Source organism: Haliotis asinina, chromosome 7, assembly GCF_037392515.1.
Source record: "Haliotis asinina isolate JCU_RB_2024 chromosome 7, JCU_Hal_asi_v2, whole genome shotgun sequence".
Lineage (NCBI taxonomy): Eukaryota > Metazoa > Mollusca > Gastropoda > Lepetellida > Haliotidae > Haliotis > Haliotis asinina.
This window is the reverse complement of record NC_090286.1, coordinates 47,715,305-47,733,333: the sequence shown is the minus strand read 5'-3', so window position 1 is coordinate 47,733,333 and position 18,029 is coordinate 47,715,305. Positions and strand designations below refer to the sequence as shown.

The following is an 18,029-nucleotide window of genomic DNA, read 5'->3' as shown; positions in this document are numbered from 1 at the left end:
AATTTCCTATGAAATATCGATACTGTACGACTGTACACTCACGTACATGGGTTAAACCATTTACGTACATGCTGTCACAGGGATGAGCGGCAGTAGGTTAAGATTAAGCTAGTCTCGTCGAAGAACATGGTTCGATTCTCCACAATGTATAGAACCCTGTCTGGTTGGTAATCAGAGTTTTTATTTGCCTACTGTATTTATCGATAGGCAAATTACTGTATTTGTTGTATTGATAGATATAGATTCATATGTACACGTGCTCTTTAAAAATTCTATGCCAGTACTTCTGTAATCTGTCTAAATTGAAAAAAGACTATCTATAGAAACACATATATCTTGACCGTCCCCGTTGTACCCAATGATAGTGATATTGTGTGTTGACCTACCCGTAATACATACAAAGCTCAGCGCCCAACCAACATAAGCAACGTGTTAATAAAGGACTAGGGTGGATTTAAGAAAGTGCACAATGACACTTGGTCAGAGAGTAACTCGGTGTACATAGTAACGTAGGACTGTGGTTGTTTGGTTGGGGTCGATAACGTCTAGCGAAGGGAAAACAAGCAGGAAATATAAAACAGTGCACTGGTACACCGGGCTGTCGAGGGGGCTTGTGACACAGCTAGCGGAGTATGGGAATAGGGTTGTGTCCGCTGGACGCCTAGATGTGTAGATAATGGGATATATTAACTTTGTGGTTACATATTAGTTGTTTATGACGTCACAGATAATGGTTTGATCTTTATCAAAGTGTATATACTGGTAGACTAACTCTGCAATCGTGCATTGATATCAAGCTTAGAACCAGTAATACTGCTGCTGCTGCTGCTACTACTACTACTACTACTACTACTACTACTACCATCACCACCACCACTACTACTACTTATACCCAATACTACCCTAATACTACTACTGCAAAAGTCACGTGCGTAGTATCCTCTACTAATACTACAATTACCACTTCTGTTGTTACTGCTGTTGTTACCAGTTGTTACTGTTGCTGCTACTAATACTGCTATTGTAGCTGCTGTTACTATGCAACTACTACTTCTGATGCTGCAGCTGCTTCCAGAACGACGAAAGTCAATACTGCGCTCAATATCTACAACCAACAACTGCTCCTACTGCTGTTGCTAGTCCCACTACTACCAAAGTCCTAAATACCTGGATAATGTCACTTTGATTTAATTACGTGAAAGGAATTATATCAGATTATTTAATATTACTGCGCGTATCTACATGATATTAGGTCCAACTGAATTACATTTGTTCATAGACTTGGTTTGTCTGCTTCAAAATCCTTTGAGTCTCTGGAACGTGATTGTAGTTGTGTGGGTGGCAATAAGATGAGTGGTTATTACACAAAGCCTCTGTACAAAAACCGTTAAATACGGAAAAAGTGGGAATCCCATCAACATTATGCTTCTTCACTTCTCCTGAAACTGTTAATACTGATTTATTACTAACATATATCTGCTTTTAGCATTTTTTGGTGTTACATAACAAGAAATATTGGACACCCGCGACATGTATATAAATTGGCTGTAGTTACGCGAACATTTCATTATGCTTTTTAATAGCTCTCAAGGCGACGTTTTTCAGGCTCCGTCGGACATAAACTCTCCACACATTTATCAAGTGATACTCGAAATCAAACAACTAAACCAATAGTATTTGCATATTTACAAAGGAACAACAGCCTTTCCAACATGACAGCTTTAACTGAAAGGCATTCCCTCCTAACACTACTGCGAATATAAATGATTTTTTTTCGATTGTAAAAAGAAATTATGCTATACACAGTCAAACCCGACGACCCGTTGAAACTAAATGCAAGGCAAACACAACTTTATTATTCAACAATAATTTGAAGCCATGGGCAATGAGATAAGGCTTTGTTAGTTGAAAGTTTTCGATCTGTTCCTCGTGGTGGTTGATAATAGCTGGATAAGAATGACACGTTGGGAGGGAGATCAATCGTGTCTCCCATTCGTACGGTAGTTCGGAATAATACTCGCTCATTGTACCTCCTTGGTCATACGGGATAGCTCTAGATAGGGACATGTGATCGCATATTTCGTCGACTTCTATTCCTACCGGGACGACTGTATCTTGGGACCAGACGTACAGTGCGGCAGCCATAGAACAACATGGCCGCTTTGTCGTCTGGTCAATGCGTTACAAAATGGAGAAGGGACAGTTTACGTCCACCCTCATTTTCTTAAACGGAAAATGAAGCACTTTTCAGTATTTACTTATTTGTGCGTATTTCAGAATGAATGGACGTACATCTTACAAGGTGTCTGTTGAGTACAGAGGCACAGAAACTGTCGGCTGAAGAAAGTAAAAGCAAGAAAACAAGATGTATGAAACGACGACTACACACTACTCGGGTTACAGACCTGGCGGGCACTACCTCACATCACTTGATGTCGGAGGTGAAGTATGCTTATGTCGAACATTTACATAGTGGACATTCCGTATTGCCTGTTTGATTTTATATAACTGATGACTTTTATAGTGTTCAAGAACTAACCCATGCACATTTCATGCTGAAGTTATTGGCCAGTAGTTTGTTCAGTGACTATTTGGATCACAATCCTGGGGAATCATTAGATTATTTTGATTGGAGTTACTGTGACAGCCAAACTAGTGGCTGATGGCATGTGTTATCGACACTTCACATATGTCAGTTTCATTTTGCACGTGTACCGGTGTTCCTTGCTTACCGGGAGTATTTGAATCTGAGTGGGTTTTGACAGTTCGAGTTTCTTCTCTTCAAACAGGCTCACCTTCGAATGCTTGAAAACATAATAACACACGTTCATTCATGTCCTTTCGTATGAAGCCGTGGTTCATGTTCGACTAAATCAAAATATACAGATGTATACTGACTGCCATATGGATAGGGTGGGTATGTGTATTTACAGATGTCGTTATTTGCATTGTTCCAGAATATGGCGAGAGGGCCAGTGCCAAGAAGAGGAGGCAGAACCTTTACAAGGAAGACCTCCAGCTGCAGATGGCTGAGAGGAATGCAGCAAAACAAAGGTGCCTGGCCATAACTAGTGATGTTGAGAGAGACCTTACTGTGTCTACTTGAAATAGGTAGTGGGAAAGTCAGAAGTAGTTTGATGACAGCACCATAATGTGATGGACGAATCAGGGATTCGAACCCACGTAAACAGGAAAATGTCCTGTATAACGCACAACGCTCCCTGACCTTTTCTGCCATCAAGTGTTTTCAGCATGTAATATATTTGCCACCTGTATTCATATCACAGGAATCTTTGTTTAGGTATGAAATGAGTCAGAATCGCTGTTGAATATAATGCGTTTTAGACGAAGGTGGAAGGGTCGCACTTCGGATTGTCACCAAAGGGATAGGTCCGGGGCGGATCCGGGTTAGAACTGGTCTTCAGTAAACCAAGTCGTAAGATGCGACTAACGGGATCGGATGGTCAGGCTTGGTTGACACATATCTTACCTCAACTGCGCAGATCGATGCTCATGTTGTTGATCACTGGTCTGTGTGGTCCAGACTCGATTATTTACAGACAGTCGCCATATAGCTGGAATATTGCTGAGTAAAAGTAAAAAGTAAACTCACTCACTCACCCGAAGCGATAAATGTCTGAGACCTGCATCACAGGCAGATTCTTGATGAGTTGTATTTGCTTACACCACGAATATTGTATTACCGTGTCGGCATGTACAATGTTCTGTAAACAGCCTCATCAAGGCCAAAGTTTTACCGATATTTTAATTACTCTATTCCGACTCTATTCATTATTTAAGATGTCACTTTATCATTCGTTTAATATATTTTCATCTCTATATGCATTGAGAACGGCATTAGTAGGCAATCCGATGTTTCCATTTCGTACCATAGAATATGTGTAAAGAGAAATACCTGCAGAATTTAAATAGGAATTTACGAAGCCTTTTCAAGCATTTGAGAGATTTCGGGAGTTAGGACACAATATCGGGATTGTACAGAATGTGCTTGTTTCGCGAATCAAGTGCGATATTGGATTCACGATGAACGCTGGCAAACTTTATTACTCCATAACAGAATAATCATTCTTTGATCTCATTTGCTGGTCACGCACTTGCTTGATCTTTATGACCGTATTATTGCCTGTTCCAGAGAAAGGATCCAGGATATGAGCGTCAATGCATCCGGCTACCTGGATCCGGAGAAAGGCCCGGAGAGGTTAAAGCCCCTTGGAGGCACTGACTGGACACAGTATCGGTCAAGGTGGGACTCGAGGGTTCGGCCATATCACACGCTGTTCCTGTACGATGAAAACAAGTAAGTATAATAAACGTACTGTTATCTCATAGTACAGAGTTTAATAACGATGCTAGTTGCGCACTTCCCCGTAGTTTTGTTGTGGCACTGTTGTATCATACATTAAGAATGCTTGATCCAGATGTCATATGCCTACTACATATAGTTTTATTATTCATATACGTTCACGAATTCGTTGACGAGAGTTATCATTTAATAATATTGTTCACAGTTCATTGCCTCTTTAAGATATATGTTATGGCTTCACAGAAATACCTCTAAGTTCCATAAGAAGCAGTATGTTTTATCAGCTCATTTTATTTCAATTTATTTTTATTTATTTATTATGCTTCTAAATATTGCAGAAATGCATCCATGCATACATTACCCAACTACGTTAATTTAAAGAGTAATTGGATTGTTGATGTGATTGATGATTTCGTTAGTCTTCGCATATGCACATAGAGAATATTTCATCGTATTGTAAATCATGACTTAAAGAATCCGTCACCCATTATCAAGTTAGAGTTATGGAATAGATGATTGAAATACATCTCAGCGACAATCAGACAGGGATTTTGGACTGTTTCTGTGATGAAGAAAAACAGATTCATTATTCCACTTTACTGTCATGTGTGCGTTAATATAAGTGACCTTGACGATAGGAAGGTGTAGTACTTATACTTGTCTGTCCTTTCTTGATAAGGCGGCCTCGTGCACCACCACCTGTAGTAGTACATGGTTCAATCTCACCATCGCCCACCGTAACAGTTCCGGTACGAGTAGTACCCCAAGCATCTTCTCCCGTCCGTAGAGTCATCTGGTAGGCTATTCACGATAAGCTCTCTCTGTAGACACACCTATCCTGTGTAGAATGTGTTAGTAGGTATCAAAACTATGAAGCTGAAAAGGAAATTTAAAAAATAAGAAAAAACATATTTGAAAATAATATGACAGAACGTGAGTGTTCAAAGTCACTGCACAGTAACTGTGAAGCGGTTTTACTGTACTTGGTTATCTGTACTTACTGCAAAATGAAAGTGATAGAAGTCATTGAAAAACAGCAGTATTTACAATACATTTCTAATTTCATTTTGCATTCGTGGCTATTCCAACTGTTTCAGTTTAGCTTAATAAATGGTCCTGTCTTTATTGTAATATATTATGGCATCCTGTTTATATTGTGTGGATCTCTGAAACAGAAGAACGTGCGTGTTTTAAATTTCTTGGGTTTCGTGCGATGCAACATGTCATGTTACATCATATTGGCTGTATACATATATATCCTTGTAGCATTAGTTATTCTTTGTCAGATCTTATACAGTATTATTGTAGCTTTCCAATACGAACAACGCATTATATACATAGGAAGGCGGTACGATTATTAGATTCTTGATAACTATAGTTTACTAGTTTGTCATGTTTCCGGTAAACATTTACAACTGCACTGCGAGCGTTAAGAGACCCAAGAAGAAGCTAAAAGCCTGCCAGGCATACACAATACTTCGGGTTTCGTCAAGAAATGTTGCCTAAATTTTCAACAGGCAAGGGTCTCCCCGTACAGCTAGAGTCGATTATTCTCCCCGTCCCATGAGCTTGCCGTCATATAGTGAACCACGAGCAAGACCAAGGGAACCGATAGTTTCCAGTGAGAAGCCTAATTTGGGTACTCTTGATCCACCCCATCGGTTAAACTTCACAGCTCCGTGAGTTTTCTTCCTTGAAGATGCCTCTAGAGGCAAAGCAGTGCTTTAGAAGATTAACCCTCCTCTTTCTTTTATTTCTAGACGTGTCACACATGCCACTGTAGTTGATGTGTAGATTCTTTTAGGGATTCTTTTTAACTTTTCACGTTGTATTTTTGTCCTAGAGATGTCAAGCCAGAGAAACCAGAACAGTAAGATATGTGTTTGTGAAGTGTGATGTTTGAATCCCTTTATGCACCTATATATGTGTGTGTGCACATAGACATGACCTTGTAAATCGGTGCATCACATCAGCACATATTGCAGATATTGACAAGATATCTTGAAGGGGTTATATTGTCGGCACGTTTAGACCGACCTGGCATATTCAGGTGATTATTTTCGGAAGAATAAGCGCTGTTTGGTTTCATTGATTATCAAGGCATAACACTGGGGAAAAGTAAAAGTCAAGTATGAATTCGTACATCATAAGGATATTCTAGCATGTCGTGAAAGCTTGAGATATTGATTTCTTAGGTTGGAAGGTCATGTGTTAGCCTACTGTATTCAACCACTGCAAAACAAATATCCGTTTTACTAGTGTTTACGTCATTTAAAATGTTTCAACTACACAAGGTTCAGTTGATCAGTTTTCTTTTTATGAATGTAAAGTGATCGGATTATAATTCACAGGTAATTGAAACAGAAAACAATAAAACCGTAAAATGAAAGTTAGGTGGTGTATTTACACATTTTTGGTATCCTAAGTATTTTTCATAAGTCGGAATCGAAAATCGATCGCATTTAGCAGATATTTCGTCGAAAGGGCTGTGCTGTATATATACTTTGCTGATGTGTGCATCGAAGGGCTGTTATTATCACTGTATTCTTTATGCATGAACTCTTTCCACAGTCCCATCTACTGTGTATTCTACTAAATCTGTCAAGTTTCTGGAAACACTAACAGCATGCATGGACGTGCCATTATCACATCAACTGATAGGCATGTCTGTCAGATCGGTTTGATTGGATCGGTTTGGTTGAAAAGAAGGGTATTGTTAAAAAACTTATGTCTTCATTTTCTGTCCTTCCTGCACGGCTTTATCATCCTCCCTTGCACACTGATTACTGAAATCCACATATATCTTAAATATAACATTTTATTCAAAACAATAAAGAAACTAGCTAAATTTCATTTAATCTGACTATCTTCATACTGGCTTTATGTATATCGGGACAATTCCTTTGTCAATTTCGTTGCGTGAAAGTGACTAAGGTTTTCCACAAGGCAGTGTATCCATGTCTGCATCAGGAATCAGTATACGGGATATTTGCACCACAACCTCACAATTGTCTGATCCACCGGCTAAATGTTGATAGCTCAAAGACACACAGTTCTTGAAAGGATGTTTCACATTTTTCAGACATCATCTCCAGGCATTGATGTTTTGATAAAGTAGGCGTTAAGTATTGTTGATTAGGGACTATATTTAAATCGTGCTTTTTACTAATGCTTTTAGTTGCTTTAGAACAGAGTATAAAGTAACATTAATGTTAATGAATTGAATAAATGATAATTCATATCTCAATAGTCTCGTGTTTCATGTTTAAATGCCTAATCTTTCGTACGAAACCTTCACACCATTTGAAATGTACTAGTATGTTAAAGCACATTGTATTGGGTGATATGCGTGTATCAGTGCATTATCCAAACACACCGTTGCTACGCTAGTTGTAGTGAATCTATTGGCTTGTAAAGGCAATAGTGCTTTGTGGAATTCTTTTCATGAATGAATGTCCTCAAACGCACATAAAAGATATGCTACTCGGCTCCAATTCTCCTTAAGAGAGACCCTTGAAAGGCTTAACTTAATCAATCACCTCTCCACATAAGAAAATTCTCAATACGTATGTACACATAGATTCCTATGAAAGTCTGACTATCCATTTACTTGTCGGTGACAGATATAGTACATTCAGCAATATAAATGTCATGCCTGACTTGCTGCAATTTTGAAGGTAAGACTGTAGTATGAAACAAACAAGTGGGTTATATATTTGCTACGTACTAGGTAGCACTGCATGGGAATTGCTACGACCTGTCCTATTACGTCTGCGAGTTACTAAAATTGTACATTTTCTACCAATACACACATATGCTTCATGTTTCCTACACCAAGCAGGGTGCCAGCACCGGCTCCACTGAGCTACAGAGCCCCAATGGACAGTGGTTACGGCATCATGGCGGCCAGGGACATAAGTCTAGGTAGGTTGTATTTCAACATTTAAATGTCATTTACTAATACAGATTAAGCAATGTGTAAACGTGGTTTAATGTTATTTCGATGCAATTTTACGTTATGTAAATATGGCTTATTTCGTGCAAAATACTGTGTTATGTGAATAAGCATGGACTGGCATTATTTGAATGTGGGTTTATGATATGTAAATATGGGTTATTTTCATATAAATGTTGTTCTATGCCACGTATTTATGGTTGTTGGTTGTCATGGTAATTGTCGTTAAATGTCATGTAACTAGGGTTGCAATTTTAGGTAAATGTGGTTTATGTTATGTAAATATGGAACACATCATGCCAGTGTTGTTTCATGTCGTGTAACGATTTTTTTTAGGTAAATGAAGTCTTATGTCATCTAGCTACATGTAAATAGACGGTTAATGGCTGTCTCAATATGCTCATGTTGTTTCAGTCCCTCAGGTGCCACTAGTCCAGCCCCTACAACCTATACACTACCCAGACACCAGGCCGATCATCATACAACAACCTGCACCAGCCATTCCGTGGTAAGTAGATTGCCAGAGGGTCAATACTTTTGTTACTGAAGTCTCTGAAGGGCGTTTGAAGTAGACTGCACAAGAAAAGCAAGATTTCTGGATGTCAGCTTCTTTATTGCGAATAACACGACGTTTCGGGGCATACGCGTGCTCCTTCATCAGGTGAACAGTAGACACTACCAAAGGGGTATATATTGATGTACCTACAAAAGGCACTGCAAAGAAACCATAAAGAATGAAAATAGAATGTTGTTTTAGTGCATTACTGGCCTCATGTTTGTATATTTTCATTCTTCACGCATGTTAAGCATGCTTTCATTGTAGTACCTCTTGTATGTATGTATGTATGTATGTATGTATGTATGTATGTATGTATGTATGTATGTATGTATGTATGTATGTATGTATGTCTCTCTGTGTATGTATGTATGTATGTCTCTCTCTCTCACACACACACACACACGCACGCACGCACCCCATTGGTAGTGTCTACTACCCGTATTCACCAGATAAAGGAGCTTGCATACGCTCCGAAATGTCGTGTTATTCACAAAGTTGACATCCAGAAATCTTGTTGCTCGTTGCTAAAAAATACCACCGCTCCGTGAGAACCCCCATTTTTTATTATTCTGTTCACAATCAGATGCAGCTTTTTTCTGTTGAGGTTAAAGTAAACTCGTTGAATACATGATTTCACGGGGTTCATTGTGAGGAATATTTGAACAAGCTTTACGTAGATCCTTTGACAGAATTTCGTTCTCTTGACTTGATGTTTATCTCCGCACTGAACTATATTCAGCAACACGTCACATGTAAATAAGCAGCCAGATAATCCAGTGACTGATATTATGAGCAACAACGGTTGCATATTCTTATGCGGCGATCAACTGGTGTATTTTGAGCAGGTCATTGTGACATCGTGTATGCTTACCCCAAGGTATGTGTTTTACAGGCAAGGTCCGAAATACAACCCTATCCAATTGGGTAAGTACTAATGTACTAATACACACTCATGTAACCTTCCTGTCAGTTGGGGGTTAGATACTGGAATGTTTAATGGGTTACAATGGGTTAAATACTCAAATGTTTCGCTTACGTTGAAATGGAAACATTATGCGGAAACCTTCGAGTGAAGGCTGAGTCAAAAGTGGATACAGGACTCAAATCATGTAACTCACTGAACAACTCATAACACTGTTTCAGATATTATAAAGTTAGATTCACCTACACATTCATATATTTGTTTGCGTCTACTTTCAGAGGTTCCAGTCAAGAGCTCAGCATTGCTCGTAAGTTACTTTACTAGATTGTAGCAATCTGATTTTTTGTTTTGTTTTTTTAACTACAGTAGTAGAAGTTAACCGCTGGAATTTAGACATTATTCTTCAATTAGTAAATAGTATAAGTAATGTAATTATTTAGCTTTTAGTACAGTTGGTATAGATAATTCATTCATGCATAATAGAGTGGTTTAACATTTTTTTTTGTTCACATTGTTTTCTAGAAGTGTTCAGTTTTCACTGTGTAACTACTAATACTTTTCAATTAGCACTACGTATTAGAACTATAACATCTAAATGACTGGATCGTTTATTTCACGTTATTTGCATTTCGTCCTCTTTATAACCCTTCTTCAACTTCATCAGCCTGAGCCTAAATACAGAGCAGCCATAGACAAACCGCTGGATGATTTAAACGACAAGGTAACATGGTGAATGCCAAGATAGTTATAACCATCTGTTAAATACAAACTTCCCTCATTGTCACTTTCAGAGAAAGGCCAAAACGTCCTGACTTTTCCCTTGCCCGTTCACACTTCACGTTTAGAGAGATATTTGATTCATTAACATAAAATGTGTCTGTATATGAGATGGAAGTTTATTTCACATCACTAATAGAATCCATGAGGTATCACTACCCATTCACATATACCTTGATGATGTTCCATGGCGATACAATATTTGGCTGAGTGCTGCAGTGAAATATCAGTAAGAAGTAAAGTGTCTACTGATGTATGAAGTGTGATACGATTCGAGAGTTTAGTGTGCTGAATTCGTGCTTGAATTCGTTTTCAAAGAATGTGCAAATTAAAGAGAGAGAGAGAATGAGCTTGTTGCTTATTAGATTTAGTTTGAAGACTTCATTCAATTGGTTACGGCAACTCTGCTCCTCTTTAGCTCCAGAAATTTGCTGTGTAGTTCCATCCCTTGACTGAGTCGGAGACCCATGATAATGGGTTCGAATAACGGTTTGCCCCCTATTATCTTTCTGCTACTATATCAGTGCAATACCCATTGGGTTCTGTAAAAAAACTTTAACCTTACGTTTGTATCACTTGCAATGAGGGTTTTCTTATAGTAAGTTCACACGCCGTGATATCATTGATATACAATTGATATACATTGATATAACAATGGATGTCAACCGGTGAATAGTTACGTTACATAAGCTGACAGTATCTCTAAACCAAAGGCATTAAGCATCTCATAAAACAACATGTCAGTATTAACACCTTACTTTCCACTACAACGTTCAGTTTATTGTACTTTTACGAAATAAAAGGACAATAATATCAACTGCCTATTTACATCTCATTAACAGTTAGAAGAAGCTCGGCTGAAGATCAAACTGGAGAGGGACAACGAGGAACACAAGAGGAGATTGCAGCGAGAACTTGACGAGAATCAACGCCGTCTCCGAGATTCAGAAGCAGAGGTGGGTAATAAATGATTAAACTGATGATAATTATTTTCACGGTCATGTTTCTTCCATTCAAGTCAACGGGTCATTGTTCGTCAAATCGGTGTTCCGCGAGTACCAGAGCTAACCGTTTAGTCAATTCTTCCAGTATTCAAACAGGCCATAGTCAGAGAAAAAACAGTCTCGAAGATCCGCCTTAAACTATTACATACCGTCAAAGCGGTGGAAATTACATGAATGGATCACTGAACATCAGAGTCGACTCCTATGGTTTGTGATGATAATGAGGGAGTTCTCCGCACCTAGTAATAGTCCAGCTATATGGCACCGGCCCGCAAATAACCTAGTCAGGACCAGACAATCCTGCAATCAACAGCGTGAGCATCGATCTACGCAAATGGGGATACGATGACATGTGTCAACCAAAGGAGGCCCGTTAGTGGCCTCTTACGACAAGCATTGGTCACTGAACAAGATTTATTCTAACCCGAATCTTCACGTGCTCATACAGTGTTCCCAGAAATTATTGAGAAAATCTTTGTTTTTTTTCTAATGATGCTAAGATTGGAAAAAGGGCTTTCACTATGCACTAAGCATACTAAATAAGGGAGACAACTCTTGAAGGCTTAGAAGGCAGCTCATTGCATCAAGAGTTATCTCCCTTGTCTGAGCAGATGGCTTCCTGTGTTGACATGGCAGCATTTACAGCAAGAGAAAAAGGAAAGCTCATTCTAGATGATTTTGAAAGGGGTGAGGCTGATGCTAAAGTGTTAGCTTGTAGACATGGTATTCCTCTGTCTACAGTATACAAAACTTTGAAGAATATTCAAACAGGAACCGGGATAGAGCACAAAGCAGGGGCAGTTCGGCCTAGGAAATTCAGTGTTGTGGATCGCCGAAGACTTGGGCAGATTGTGAGTAGGGGCAAATTGAAAAGTGTTGAGAACATCAGAAATGAAATGATTAGCAGAGGAAGTCCTCAGGTATGCAATGAAACAGTTAGGCAGGAATTACAGAGACTTAATTGGGTGAAAAAACGTGGAATTCCCTCGCCGTTGATAAAAGATGCACAAAAGGAAAAACGTTTAAACTGGTGTCGGGCTCATGAAAATCAAGATTGGGATAATGTTTTCTTTTCGGATGAAAGTTCTGTTTGGCTTTTCCCTAACTGTGTGAATATTTGGACCAAAGATACTGTCAAACCTATCTACCAGCGACCAAAACATAGCCCGAAGTTTCACATGTGGGGTGGCATATCGGCTCGCGGAGTGACGCCATTGTGTGTTTTCACGGGAAACTTGACAAAAGAAAGATACGTTGACATTCTAAATGGTCACCTTCTTCCGACAGCACAAACATTGTATGAAGATGATTGGATTTTCCAGCATGATAATGACCCAAAACACACTGCGCGCTACACAAAACAGTGGTTGTCGGGCGAAAATGTTCAAGTTTTAGACTGGCCCAGTTACAGCCCAGACATAAACCCATGAGAATGTGTGGGGAGTCATGAAGGACAGAATAAACCAAAAGGGACTGAGAAACATTGAAGATATGAAGGCCGAGGTGGTCCAATATTGGGATACCCTGTCACACGATTACCTACAAACGTTGATGGGTAGTGTGCCTCTAGCTAGGCGTATTCAGGCATGCATTGCTGAGCGAGGAGGTCTAACAAAGTACTAAAACAAGACTGAGGTTGTAAAAGGATGATGTTTTAACATGTTTATGTAAGTAAAACGCCAGAAGTTAATAAACGTAATGAGTTACATGACGCAACATGATTCTCAATAATTTCTGGGAATACTATAATAAGTAGGAAAGGTCTGTACAAGGATAACAATCAACAGCTTTGTTCGGTTGTAAATGAATTTCTCGTTGGTTGGAAGGATATGTTGATATTTGTTTTATCTTGGCAACAACCTGCCACAAAGCGCTGCCCTAGTTCATCTAAATTGACACGATTTGTTGGTGTTGTTCCAGGCACGGCGTCGTCTCGAGGAACTACGTCTTGAGTCAGAGAACAGAAGGAGAGAGGCGGAAAGACAGCGCAGAGAATGGGAAAGACTAATGAGATTAAAGGAACTGGAGAGGGTGTGTCTTTTCAAACGTTTGTGTCAGTTATAGAATAATTAAATCTATTTGTCATTCCAGGGAACATTACGCAAGTTTGAACTGACATTTGTTGTTTGTTTCTTTCAGCCGAGATCCATTCCAACAGTTGTGGTTAAACCAGGAAGTAAGTTGCACTTATATAATACCATTGTTTATTCTTAAATACCTAAAATTGCAAATTCCAGTTGCTGTTGCATTCAAGCAAAGGATGGATTGAAAATGAATAATTACAGAATAACACACAGTTCGCCTTATTACTTAATCTAACATATACCACTTCCTTACAATTATATTCTAGGTGGCAGGAACCGTCTCCTTGACGACATGGATCTGTACCGTCAGAAACTCAGAGAGGAGAGGCGTATGATCGAGGAGTTATTAATGAATAGAAGACCAGTATGTTACTTATTCAAGTTACTATCGTCATTTTAAATCTCGATTTTTTGACAGTACGTTACTGGTAATGTATGTACAGTCTGCACCATTTAACGCATGATATAGTTCTGTGTATAAACCTACAATCTAGCTGAACATTATCCTTTATTCAAGAAAAGCAAGCGTTAATTATGAAGTAACTACAAATATCTTTTTTTCTCCATCTAGATTGAGCCTGGCAAACTTGATATTAAAGTTGTACGGAAGAATAAAGAAAGGTAAGCTGTTCTGTTATACCTCATGAGAATGCTTGTTTCCTCCTCCGTCCTAATGTTGCATTACATTGCTAGATATGTGTCGGTTAAGCCGGCGTTGTTCACATTTGGGCCAAGGATAAATAACGGCGCATCTTTTCTATCGGCTATTTTCTTCCATGAATAGGTGAATGAACAAGTGGGTGAGTCTTTTTAAAGAATATTTCAGTTACATCCGTTAGGGCCGGTTTGTAGTATTCGCCATGTTGATGAAGCTTACAAACATGATGATGATTCTTTGTGACCAAGGACCAAGGGATCTAACTCACGCAGCGAATAGCCTGCCCTGTCTATCCAGCCGAAACCAAATTCAAGTATCACATATGGCATCATATTATCATATGGTAATCATATACTGTTGCTCAAAAATGTTCCTATTTCAACAGTTTTTCTTACTGAACTGTTTTCCTATTTCAGACAAGTGGATATACCGCCTACACCCAAGACAGATGACAACGCTAATCCAGAAAATGTCCATGTCTTCACAGATCTCAAGCACAGAGGTACAAACAGGATATTCAGTTATTGGCTCATTATTTTTAGTTTTATAAGATAAATTCCCAGTTCTTTCGTGATTTGGATCCCTTGAAAAGATTCAACATTACAGCTGAAATAGCTTGACTGTCAACTCCCCTGCCATATTTTCAGACTATCGGTCCCGGAGGGAGTTTAGAAGCATCTTCCCGGAAGTGCCGTACACCAACATGAAGCTAGAGTGGCAACAAGGGGCGCTGCTCAAACAACAGGAAGAGGCCTTGCGTGCACTCAGAGGGGCTAAAACAGGTGATTTTTCTGAAAACAGTACCAAGTCATTGATTCAAATGTCTCGCATCACAGACGGAGTTGCGTAACACGGCTTTGCGTTTCTGAACAACATGAGAAGGAGAACTTGTGTGTGTTTAGAACTGAAACTACAAATGAACTTCAGGCAATGAAAACATTTTTCCTTCAAGTTTACACAATAGAAGCTCTTCATTAGGGGAAAAATACATATATGATTTGGTAAAGGACACACATACGTAATGCATGACCTTTTCTTGTTCTGCAGATTCTGAGAAACAAGTAATCATGAAGAAATATTTCTTTACCCGCCCAGTCTGGATGGATCGGGAGATCACACCTTTCGCAAGAACACGGGTTTGTTTCTTTTCACTTTGTCCAGACTCAATACAGATACATGGGAGAATACGTCTCATCAAATCATACTGCCAATCAATGTGATATCTTTCACAGTGTAAACTTTCATAATTCCCAAAATTCTTAACAAGTTTCCCTACACTGGAGAATCCAAGTTAACATGTTCGGCATACGATTCGTAATGCAATCTACCTGACATGATGTCTAGGTTTACGTTTTTGCTTAACACAGAAATATCGCGGTTGTGGCACTAGTGTGGACATAGAGAGTCGACTCGGGCGCATTGATGAAGGTACGTGCACTGGAATACAGGAAATAGGGAATTATGTTTATCGTTTTGAGTCTGTAAGTTTCATCTGCGCGCCAAAGTATGGTATGATAAGATCGGACAGCCAATGTCACTAAACCGATGGAACCAACACTTTAATAACCATGATTATGACAACCATACAAACACACAGGATTTCAATCCACGTCTTCAAACCACCTTCAGTCCAAAACGCTGTGCTGCATCACAGAACTATCCTGATGCTGCAGCTGCCATTCGTTCACAACAGGAATCTTAAAGCATACTTCTGTTCTTATGGCAGTCTTTGGAAGCTATGCGTACTGGCTGTAAAGCTGTTTGCTGACTAACAGATTCCTCCAGCAAATTCAATGATATGTTTGCCTTTCTATTTCAGATGGACTCCGATTCAGGGACCACAGGTAAGGTACCTTTTTGGATAGGTCGAAAACTGTGGTCATTGTAGGTTGAGTGGCTCACTATAACATCTTTATCAGGTATACCTCGATATTGCAGGATGCAGTGTTGGTGTAGCTATGCCTTGCGTTCTCTGAATAAATGAATAAAAACATATGTTAAACAAAATCATATGAATGGGAGTCCTAATGATTTTTGTCAAGTGTATGTCACAGAATAGATAACCACTGGCTTTAAAAAAATATCCATATGCCACGTTTCCAACAGTTCTAACACTCTGTGATTTTGTCACATCCGCTAAGTATTAGCTGTGATTGACAAAACTTAATGAATAACCCCTCAACATACCTTTCAGACCATCATCAGCTGACACTCTGAATGACGACACGTGGTTACGACCAAGCTCTGCGGATGTGTAACAGATATGCGCTGAGCAAGTCCCTGGCACGATAGACCACGTCGATGAAGGACTTAGATGGGAGCTATATATACTACCGACAAGAAATAAGGGAACTAATGAAATAATAGCGAATTTGAAACTGCTTTAAATATCCACTAAATCAATTTTGGGCGTCAAGTTCAATATCTGGTGTGCCCACCATGTTGGGCAACACATTCACAGCACCTTGGTGGCATGCTGTTAATCAATTTCCGGATGGTTGCCCGTGGTATTGCCCGCCATTCCTCTTGGAGAGCTGCACCAAGCTGGGCCAGGTTGGCGGGTCCTGGGTCCCTGGCGTACACCATTCGACCAAGAACTTCCCAGAGATGTTCAATTGGGGACAGGTCTGTGGACTTAGAGGGCCAGTCCAATGTCTGGATACCTTCTTGTCGGAGATAAGCGGAGACAATTCGGTGGTCTGGCATTATCATCTTGGAATACAAAATTTCGGCCGATAACTCTAGCCAATGGAGCCACAACAGGACGCAATATGTGGTCAACGTATCGCTGACCAGTCATGGCTCCGTTAATGATGACCAAATCTGATCGTCTGTCATGTGTAATCCCACCACACACCATGACAGTACCACCTCCATATCGATCATGGTCAAGAATTGCTGCTCTGGCATATCGCTCCCCGCTCCGACGCCAACAACGTTTTCTGCCATCTGTGAATCGTAGGCAAAACCTTGACTCATCAGAGAACATGGTGTAACGCCAGTGGCGCATAGCCCGTCCCTGATGCTGCCTAGCCCATGCCAATCTTTGGCGCTTATGGTGAGCTGAAACGGTGACACCCTTAAAAGGCCGTGTTGCTTTCAGACGAGCTTGATAGAGTCGGTTTTTAACGGTTGAGGTTGAAATGCGTCTTCCAGTGAGTGTGCGGAATTCTCTATTGATGGCAGGGGCCGATTTAAACCTATCTCGCAGAGCAATTACCGTAATGAGACCATTCTGTCGTGGTGTCGTTGATTTTGGTCTACCACGCCCAGGTCTCGTTGTAACCCCACCCGTTTGACGGTACTTATCCCACAGGCGTGAAATTACACTTTTTGATTTACCCATCTGCCGGGCAACTTCACATAATGATGTCCCCCCCTCTATCATCCCCACAATTCTCCATTTTGTTGCTTCACCGAGATACTGCCTCGGAGGCATTTCTGTCAGTAAGTGTCAATCTCTATTGCATTAGTGATTGCGACTTCTCCAGTACATTTACAGGAGGTAACTTCTGTATGCACGTGTAGCACGTGCTGGGCATGCATTATGCGAAATTCCATTGTCATTGGATGTTGCGTTTGGGAGATACGCCACGATAACGGACCCTGTCACAGTCAAAGTCATCTACATTCAATTTCTTGGTTCCCTTATTTTCTGTCGGCAGTATACTTGCATTGAATTACCTCAGTAACAACACAAACGTACATTTCGCACCTCAGGATTTCGATATTGATGGTGAACTGGA

General features: G+C 39.8%; 1 protein-coding gene across 1 annotated transcript; it reads left to right on the top strand.

Annotated features, from left to right (window-relative positions):
• The first annotated feature begins 2,365 nt into the window (after positions 1 to 2,365).
• LOC137291684 (centrosome and spindle pole associated protein 1-like) lies at positions 2,366 to 16,541 on the top strand. Its single transcript, XM_067823112.1, has 21 exons — positions 2,366 to 2,441; positions 2,958 to 3,054; positions 4,154 to 4,318; positions 5,004 to 5,120; positions 5,842 to 6,003; positions 8,166 to 8,248; positions 8,694 to 8,787; positions 9,731 to 9,762; positions 10,039 to 10,067; positions 10,425 to 10,481; positions 11,380 to 11,493; positions 13,462 to 13,572; positions 13,681 to 13,717; positions 13,892 to 13,989; positions 14,197 to 14,246; positions 14,700 to 14,785; positions 14,931 to 15,065; positions 15,331 to 15,419; positions 15,651 to 15,711; positions 16,097 to 16,127; positions 16,478 to 16,541. Exons 1-21 carry the CDS (start codon positions 2,366 to 2,368, stop codon positions 16,539 to 16,541), a joined length of 1,788 nt encoding a protein of 595 aa, XP_067679213.1.
• The last annotated feature ends 1,488 nt before the right edge of the window (positions 16,542 to 18,029 follow it).

Coding starts and splice junctions, on each gene's coding strand:
- LOC137291684 (XM_067823112.1), top strand. CDS start 2,366: ATGTATGAAACGACGACTACACACTACTCGGGTTACAGACCTGGCGGG. Junction 2,442..2,957: donor CACATCACTTGATGTCGGAG/GTGAAGTATGCT, acceptor GCATTGTTCCAG/AATATGGCGAGAGGGCCAGT. Junction 13,718..13,891: donor AGTTGTGGTTAAACCAGGAA/GTAAGTTGCACT, acceptor ATTATATTCTAG/GTGGCAGGAACCGTCTCCTT.